Source organism: Nannospalax galili, unplaced genomic scaffold (genome assembly GCF_000622305.1).
Source record: "Nannospalax galili isolate Female #2095 unplaced genomic scaffold, S.galili_v1.0 scaffold1077, whole genome shotgun sequence".
Classification (NCBI taxonomy): domain Eukaryota; kingdom Metazoa; phylum Chordata; class Mammalia; order Rodentia; family Spalacidae; genus Nannospalax; species Nannospalax galili.
Window position 1 is genome coordinate 25,627 of NW_008340429.1, and position 9,475 is coordinate 35,101.

The following is a 9,475-nucleotide window of genomic DNA, read 5'->3' on the forward strand; positions in this document are numbered from 1 at the left end:
CATGTGGGTGCTGGGAATTGAACACAGGTCCTCTGCAAGAGCAGTCAGTGCTCTTAACCACTGAGCCATCTCTCCAGCCCCCTGGCAGTTCTTATAGTACACAAATAACTGTGTTTGAATTGTAGCTCTAGAATGCGATTCCAGATTTTTCCTAAATTCAAACTGTGTTGTGGTTTTTTTTAATAGACTTACATTACCAGTCTTCAGAATGTTGATAGTATGTGTGTTCTATACCAACTTACACAGCAGGATATTCTAATAAGAATAAAGGTTTCTTTATTAGTTATAGAAAAACATAACCCCAAAGACTGATTTATTATGAATTATTACATATATTTTCTCATAATTTAAGACCTATAGCTCATAATGTGATTTTTATCCTTTTTTTTTTTTTTTTTAATCATTTCAGTGGAGCAAGAGATTCCCATAGAACCTCCGAGTGCAACCACTACCACCACGATTGGAATCTCTGCGACATCTGCCACTTTCACTAATGTGTTTGGGAAAAAAAGAGCCAATGTAGTGACAACCCCCAGCACCAATCGGAAAAATAAGAAGAATAAGACCAAAGAATCCCCTCCCACAACACATTTAATTTTACCTGAATCACATATATCTTTAGCACAACAAAAAGCAGATAAAAATAAAATAAATGGAGAAGCTAGAAGTGGTGCAGGTGGGAATAGTGATTCAGATAACTTGGATAGCACAGACTGCAACAGTGAGAGTAGTAGTGGTGGCAAGAGCCAGGAGTTAAATTTCACTATAGATGTGAACTCTAGTGACAAGAGGTACCCTGCATTGCTTCTCAGTTCTCAAGAAGAAAAGACAACTACTGCCACGTCCAAGACTCAGACTCGGTAAAGTTTTCTCTTGTTAACTCTATATTCATCTTTCATCTTTCTTACTTCATGGCTGGCATAAAAATTTGAAGTGTATTATCAAGTAGAAATTGTATTAAAAAATATACTTCAGTCTTCTGAATTAAAATTCACCTGTGTTCTCTTAATCATGTGCTAGTTATAAAAGATGGGAGGCAGAGGCAGGTGGATTTCTGGGAGTTCAAGGCCAGCCTGGTCTACATAGTGAGTTCCAGGACAGCTGGGGCTACAGGGAGACCCTGTCTCAAAAAGACCAAAAAAAAAAAAAAAGATAATTATGTACTTTTATAAAGGCCAGCCTGCCGTGGTCGTGAATGCCTTTAATTCCAGAACTCAGAATGTAGAGGCAGGAGGATCTCTGTGAGTTCAAGGCCAGTTGGTCTAAATAGCAAGTTACAGGCCAGCCAGGTCTATATAGTGAGACCTGTCTTTAAAAAAAATAAAAAAGATCGTTAGTCTAAAGTTTCAAAATGTTAGCATGCTTTGATTTTGTTAACTATGTTAATTTCATTGAATAATTCATTTTGACACTAAAATAGATGATGGACTCTGTTCTTTTTGTTTTCCTGTCTTGATTATTAGAGAAACCAAACTTAAAATATTTCAATATAACTTTGTCTTTATAGTCTCTTGAATTTCTGTCTTAAAAAATGTCTCTTTTTCTTGGACTTGGATAACCCTCTTTTCTCAGACTTGAAGGTGAAGTAAATCCTAACTCCTTGTCAGCGAGCTACAAATCAGTGTCTTTGCCATCAAGTTCTCCAACCATGAAGCTGAATCTCACTAGTCCTAAGAGGGGTCAAAAAAGAGAAGAAGGGTGGAAAGAAGTTGTCCGGAGGTAAGTGGAATTAATCCCATTTGTTTGTTTGTTGGAGAAAGGATGTCCCTGTTACCCCAGCTGGCATGATCTGTTGGATCTACCTGCCTCTGTCTCCAGAGTGCTAGGGTTAAGAGTATGTACCACCACACCCAGCCCTATTTGTTTTTTTTGAGACAGGGTCTCTGTAGGTAGCCCTGGCTTTACTGAAAACTCTGTAGAGGTAGACCAAAATGTCTTTGAACTCAGGGTCATTTCCCTGCCTCTGCTTCCCAAGTGTTGGGATTATAAGAGTGTGCCAACACACTTGACTTTCTCTTTTGTTTTGTTTTGTTCTTTAAAAGTCAGTTGTAGTTCAAGCAGATCTTAAATTCACTATGCAGCCAAGGCTAACCTTAAATGCATGATTCTCCTGCCTCTACTTTCCGAGTTCTAGGATTATAGGTATGTACCACTATACTTGGCTTAGGTTCTCCATATTTTATGAAATGATTACCTATTTAATAATTTGAATGTGGTCTTTATTATAAACTTAGTGCCATATGCTAAAGCAAAATTGGAAGGAGTATATAAATTTGACATGTATATTTTATGTGACATAAATTTTTTAGTCTTTTGGATAATCTATGAGTTACCTTTTATATAAAGAAAATTTGAGCCTTATAAAAAAAAATTAAGGGGGCTGGAGAGATGGTCAGTGGTTAAGAGCACTGGCTGCTCTTCCAGAGGACCCGAGTTCAATTCCTAGCACCCACATGGTAGCTAACTCCAGTTCCATAACTCGAGTTCCAGGGGATCTGACACCCTCTTCTCTTCTCCACGATCATTACAATGTGAACATTTCACAACACAGGTGCACTTACATACACGCAGGCAATACAATCATATACATAAAATAAAAATAAATAAAATATTTTTTTAAAGTTGGGGGGAGGGATACAGAAATGACTCAGCAGTTAAGAGCACTGGATGCTTTTGCAGAAGACCCTGGTTTGGTTCTTAGTCCCCACATGGTGGCTAACAACTGTTTGTAACTCCAGTTCCAAGAGATCAAATGCCCTCTTCTGACCTCCACAGACATTGCATCATAGGTGCACTTACATACACATAGGCAAAATACTCATACACATAAAAATATTTATTTTTTTGGTCTTTTTGAGACAGGGTCTCCCTGTAGCCCCAGCTGTCCTGAAACTCACTATGTAGACCAGGCTAGCCTTGTACTCACAGAGATCTGCCTGCCTCTGCCTCCCAAGTGCTGGGATTAAAGGTGTGTGCCACCACACCCGGCTGAATAATTTTTAATAATCTTTTTTTGACTTTTAGAGAATTTCATTAGTGTGTTTTTATCATATTCAGGTCTCCTCCACCCTCTCCTCTCAGATCCATCTCCACCTTCCTAGCCCACACACATACTTCATGTCCTCTTTTTCTTTTCTTTTTTTTTTCGTAAGGCCTATCAAATTCAATTTATGATCCCCAAATGGGTATGGGTCCATCACCTAGAGTATGTTCAACCTACCCAGTGTCACACCTTTCAAGAACTGACTCTCCCTCTCCCAGCAGCTATCAATTGCCAATAGTTCCTCAGCAAGAGCTTTGAGCCTTTTTTTTTAAAAGAAAATTATTTTCTTACTGTTTTAATATTTTATTACTCTTTTTATATGTATGAGTGTATTGCCTGCATGTATATAAGTACACCCATGTTGTGCGGTACCCTTGGAAGTCAGAAGAGGGCATCAGATCCCCTGGAACTGTAGTTATGGACAGTTGTTAGCTGCTATATAGGTGCTGGAACTCGAACCCAGGTCTTCTGCAAGAGAAGCCAGTGCTCCTAACCACTGAGCCACCTCTGTAGCCCAAGGGCCTTTTTTTAAAAAAAAAAAAAAATTTTTTTTTTATTTTATGTGTATTTGCCTGCATGTAGGTGGGTGCACCCATGTTGTGCAGAACCCATGGAGGTCAGAAGAAGGCGTCCTCTGCCAAGAGCAGCCAGTGCTCTTAACTGCTGAGTCATCTCTCTAGTCCTCTGAGCCTTTTTTTTTTTTAACTATACATGAGCTGTTTATGGTTTAAAATGAATAAACTAGATTATATTACTCAATGTGGAGTTTAAAATATATATATATATACTTTTTGCTTTTACTTTAGAAAAGATAGTAAGATAATTACAGAGTACTTGACCTGTGATGTTTTTGGCAGATTTGAATGCTCATATTATGAGCGAGTTAAATAGAATTTTTACTTTAAATGGCCATGTAATTTTTAACTTTCCTGGGGACTAGAGAGATGAGCACTGGCTTCTCTTGCAGAGGACCTGGGTTCAGTTCCCAGCACCTCATGGTGGCTAACAACTATCTATAACTCTAGTTCCAGGGGATCCAATGCCCTCTTCCGACCTCCATGATCATTGCAATGTGACATAGCACACCAGTATACTTATATACAATTAAATTCAATATAATAGTTTCTAAAATAGCAATTTCTTTTTTGGTTTTTTGTTTTGTTTTGTTTTGGTCTTTTTGAGACAAGGAGACTGTCTCACAAAGACAAAAAAAAAAAAGAATAGTCTGTATAAAATTTCATCTACATACTTAGACATCTTTTTATTCTATAGTATTTTAGAGACATTTGGTTTCATAAACTCATGTGTAGCCTTCATTTTATAGGTCAAAGAAACTATCTGTTCCAGCCTCAGTGGTGTCCAGAATAATGGGAAGAGGGGGATGCAACATCACTGCAATACAAGATGTTACTGGGGCCCATATTGATGTGGATAAACAAAAAGATAAGAATGGAGAGAGAATGATCACAATAAGGTAATTATAAAAGATGCATATTACTACTCTGGAGGTAGAGGCAGACGGATCTCTGTAAGTTCCCAGTCAGCTGGGCTACAGGGAGACCCTGTCTCGAAAATACAAAAAAAAAAAAAAAAGAGTTACTTAACATGTTTTATTGTTGTTGGTATTATTCTTTGTTCCCCAGGGGTGGTACAGAATCAACAAGATATGCAGTTCAACTTATCAATGCACTTATTCAAGATCCTGCTAAAGAACTAGAAGACTTGATTCCTAAAAATCATATCAGGACACCCGCCAACACCAAATCCGTTCACACAAACTTCTCATCTGGAGTAGGCACCACAGCAACTTCCAGCAAAAATGCATTTCCCTTGGGTGCTCCAGCTCTTGTAACTTCACAGGCAACAACGTTATCTACGTTCCAGCCCACTAATAAACTTAGTAAGAATGTGCCAACTAATGTACGTTCTTCTTTCCCAGTTTCTCTTCCCTTAGCTTATCCTCACCCTCATTTTGCTCTGCTGGCTGCTCAAACTATGCAACAAATTCGGCATCCTCGCTTACCCATGGCTCAGTTTGGAGGAACTTTCTCACCTTCTCCTAACACTTGGGGACCATTCCCAGTGAGACCTGTGAATCCTGGCAATGCAAATAGTTCTCCAAAGCATAATAATGCAACCCGTCTACCCAACCAGAATGGAACTGTTTTACCATCAGAGTCTCCTGGACTAGCTACAGCCAGTTGTCCTATCCCTGTCTCTTCTGTAGTTGCTGCCAGTCAGCAGCTATGTGTGACTACTACCCGGACTCCTTCATCAGTCAGAAAGCAGTTGTTTGCCTGTGTGCCTAAATCCAGTCCTCCAGCAGCCGTGATTTCCTCTGTGACAAGCACTTGTACTTCCATGCCCTCTGTCTCCTCTACATCTACCACAAGTGGGCAAGTTACCACATTTTTGCCTCAAACACAGCTTTCTTCACAAAAAATGGAGTCTTTCTCAGTCATACTACCTTCCAAAGAGAAGGTATCTACACAGGACCAACCCATGGCAAACCTATGCACACCACCTTCAACTGCAAATAGTTCTAGTATCTCTGCCAACACCACCTCAGGAGCTCCAGAAACTCACCCATCCAGTAGTCCGACTCCTCCCTCCAGTAACACAAAAGAGGAGGGACAAACATCCAATGTCTCTGATTTAAATCCTGCATCAATGCCTTTTGTCTCTAACTCAGAACCCTCTCCATTGACTTTGGTGTCACCCAGATTAGTTGCTGCTGATAATCAGGACACCAGTAATTTACCTCAGTTAGCTGTACCAGCACCTCGAGTTTCTCATCGAATGCAGCCCAGAGGTTCTTTTTACTCAGTGGTACCAAATGCAACTATGCATCAGGATCCCCAGTCTATTTTTGTTACCAATCCAGTTCCCTTAACACCACCTCAAGGCCCACCAGCTGCGGTGCAGCTTTCATCAGCTGTGAATATTATGAATGGTTCTCAGATGCACATAAACCCAGCAAATAAATCTTTGCAGCCTACATTTGGGCCAGCCACGCTTTTCAATCACTTCAGTAGTCTTTTTGATAGCAGTCAGGTACCAGCTAACCAAGGGTGGGGAGATGGTCCACTGCCCTCAAGAGTTGCTGCAGATGCTTCTTTCACTGTTCAGTCCGCTTTTTTGGGTAACTCTGTACTTGGGCACTTGGAAAATATGCATCCTGACAACTCCAAGGCACCCGGCTTCAGACCACCTTCCCAGAGAGTTTCTACTAGTCCAGTTGGTAAGTCATTATTAAAAAGTACTATAGCTCAGTTTGGGACTATCATAGTCTAACCTCACTTTTCCAAGAATAAGATTGTAAGCATTTATTTTGTACCTAATATTATATAATCTTAAAGAAATAATAAAAACTAATTAATGCTGATTAGGTGGGAAAAGTCACTCATAAAATAAGGTAATTGCTAAGTAGTCAAGGCCAACCTGGTCTATGTAGCAACATAGGAAGTTCCAGGATGGCGGGGACTGCAGGGAAACCCTGTCTTAAAAAGGGAAAGAAAAAAACAACAACAACAAAAAAAAAACTTTACTTTTACTCTATTTCTGCCCCTTATAATAAGTAGATTATACCTTGTATTGATCCAGTTTCTTGGAAACTGATGTCAGATTATATTAATAAAAAGGATACATAGAGCCAGGTGTGACTGAACACGCCTTTAATCCCAGCACTCAGGAGGCAGAGGCAGGTGGATCTCTGAGAGTTCAAGGCCAGCCTGGTCTACATAGTGAGTTCCAGGGCAGCTGGGGCTACAGGGAGACCTTGTCTCAAAAAGACCAAAAATAAAAAGGATTCCAAAAACTTCAAGGATTCCAAATTTATAGACTCTTTAAAATCATAGCGATTATTTGCATTTCTTAAACTGAAAAAAATTGGAGTTGCAAAGCTTTTTAGTTACTTGATAATTTATATTATTTAATGATACGTTATATTAGATGCAGTTATTTAAAGAGACTCAGTCATTTCCTGGCTCCTACTGGATTTTTGTTTTGTTTTTATTATTGTTTTTGAGACAGGATCTCCCTGGAATTCGCTATGGCCTGGAATTCGTTATGTAGACCAGGCTAGCCTTGATCTCAGAGAGATCTACCTGCTTCTGCCTCTCCAGTGCTGGTATTAAAGGAGTGTGCCACCATGCACAGCAAGAGTTTGGGCCTTTTGTTTGAAACAAGGTCTCATTCTGTAGCCAAACTGTCCTGGAACTCACTACATAGCTGACTCTGGTTTGGAACTCATAGCAATCTTCCTATGTCAGCTTTGAGTGCTAGGATTTAGGCATGAGCTACCACATCTGGCTCTTCTTTTTTTTGGTCTTTTGAGACAGGGTCTCTGTGTAGCTCCAGCTGTCCTGGAATTCACTCTGTAGACCAGACTGGCCTTGAACTCCCTCTGCTTCCCAAGTGCTGGGATTAAAGGCATATGCCACCATGCCTAGCTGTGGCTTTATTATTTTTTAATTTTATGTGTCTGAGTGTATTGCTTGCATGTATATAAGTGCACCCATGCCCTCCAATGCCTGCAGAGGACAGAAGAGGGTGTTGGATCCCCATGGACAGTTGTTAGCTGCCATGTGGGTGCTGGGATTTGAGCCCGGGCCTTCTGTAAGAACAGCCAGTGTTCTTAACTACTGAGCCATCTCTCCAGCCCAGCTTTGACTTCTTAAAAGTAGAAATTACCTGCTACTATGGGTGGGAAAGGGGCTCATGGTACCCTAACATCTACTGCTGGTCTGTTTGCAACTGACAGATTCTGGGAGAAAGGGAGGCATAGTATCCAGTTGTATACCCATTGTTGAGTCTATCAGGCTCTGATGGTTAGTGCCAAACCCAGGGTCATACAGATAGTCCTAGTTAAACTCTGGGACATTAAACAAAACAAAAATTAGTGACTATGGGAAAGAGATTGTGAAGAAGAGATCTGGTAAGGGCGGGAGAGAAATTCTTGTAAGCCTGAAATTATTTCAAAATTTACTATAAAAAATAGTCATTTTAGAGCTGGACATGGTAGCACACACCTATAACTGCAACACTTAGGAGGCTGATGCAGGATTACAAATTCACGGCCAGCCCGGACTACATAGCAAAATCCTGTCTTAAAAAAGTAAGCAAATTAATATATGACTAACCCAAAGTGGCATTAAGAAACATTTTTGGAGCTAGAAAGATGGTTCAGTATTTAAAAGTGCTTACTGTTCTTTCAGGGGACCCAATTCTGTTCCCAGTACCCTCATCAGTTGGCTTACAGCCATCTGTAATTCTAGCTTGAGGGGATCCAATGCCATCTTCTGAACTCTGCAGGCACCTGCATTTACATGGGCATAGCCACATACATATATGCGCATCAGAGAATAATTAAAAAATACATCTTAAAAAAGAAATAGTCAGGTGAGGTGGCACATTAACCCAGCACTCAGGAGGCAGAAACAGGAGGATTTCTGTGAGTTTCAGGAAATCTGGTCTACTTAGTGAGTTCCAGCTCAGCCAGTACTACCTAATAAGACCCTGTCTTAAGAAAGCAGGATGGGCTAAAGAAATGGCTCAGCAGTTAAGAGCACTAGTTGCTCTTGCAGAGGACCCAGGTTTGATTCCCAACACCCACATAGTGGCTAACAACCATCCATAACTCCAGTTCCAGGGGATCCAATGCCTTCTTCTGACATCCTCGGGTACTGCAGGACCTGGGTGCACCTACCTACATGCAGGCAATATACTCATACACATAAAAGTTAAAAAATAATAAATAAAAGTTTTTTAAAGAAAGCAAAGAAGAGGACTGTCTTGGGCTAGAGAGATGGTGCAGTGGTTAAAAGCACAGACTACTCTTGCAGAGGACTCAGATTCGGTTCCCAGCACTCATATGGTGGCTAACAACCGTCCATGGCTCCAGTTTCAGGGGATCCGACGCCCTCTTCTAACCTCCATCAGCATTGCATGACATGGGTGTACTTTACATGCACGCAGGCAAAACACAACACATAAAAATAATAAAATATTTTTTTAAAAGGGGACTGTCCTTAGCTCATACCTTTTTAATAGTTGTAAACTAATCTATGTTGATTAAAAAAAATGGGGGGGTTCTTTTTTAGGTGGTCTGTCTTTAACCCCAGCCTGACCTGGAACTCACAGAGATCCATCCACCTGCCTCTGCCTCCTGAGTGCTGAGATCAAAGGCACGCGCCACCACACCCAACTTAAAATTATTTTCAAGTCCTGGATCTTGTAAAGTCTTAATTTTTATTTCAGATTTGTTTCCATTTACTTGTCTTTTCAGGAAAGCATAGCTGTCATCTTTTAAAGGGAAATATAGCCCTAAGAATATCTGTTGTCCAAAATATTGTCTAGGTTGTTTTTTGGCTTTTTTTTTTTTTTTTTTTTTTTTTTTTAAAAAAAAATTTTTTTTGGGAAAATTGTAAAGGT

General features: G+C 40.1%; 1 protein-coding gene across 1 annotated transcript in view; it reads left to right on the forward strand.

Annotated features, from left to right (window-relative positions):
* Positions 1–9,475, forward strand: part of LOC103736092 (ankyrin repeat and KH domain-containing protein 1) — a 38,719-nt gene that overhangs the window by 22,356 nt on the left and 6,888 nt on the right. The window contains exons 12-15 of the mRNA XM_029564721.1: positions 410–860; positions 1,573–1,719; positions 4,368–4,517; positions 4,687–6,284. Of these exons, the coding sequence (XP_029420581.1) occupies positions 410–860; positions 1,573–1,719; positions 4,368–4,517; positions 4,687–6,284 (2,346 nt within the window). The remainder of the gene's footprint in view (positions 1–409; positions 861–1,572; positions 1,720–4,367; positions 4,518–4,686; positions 6,285–9,475) is intronic.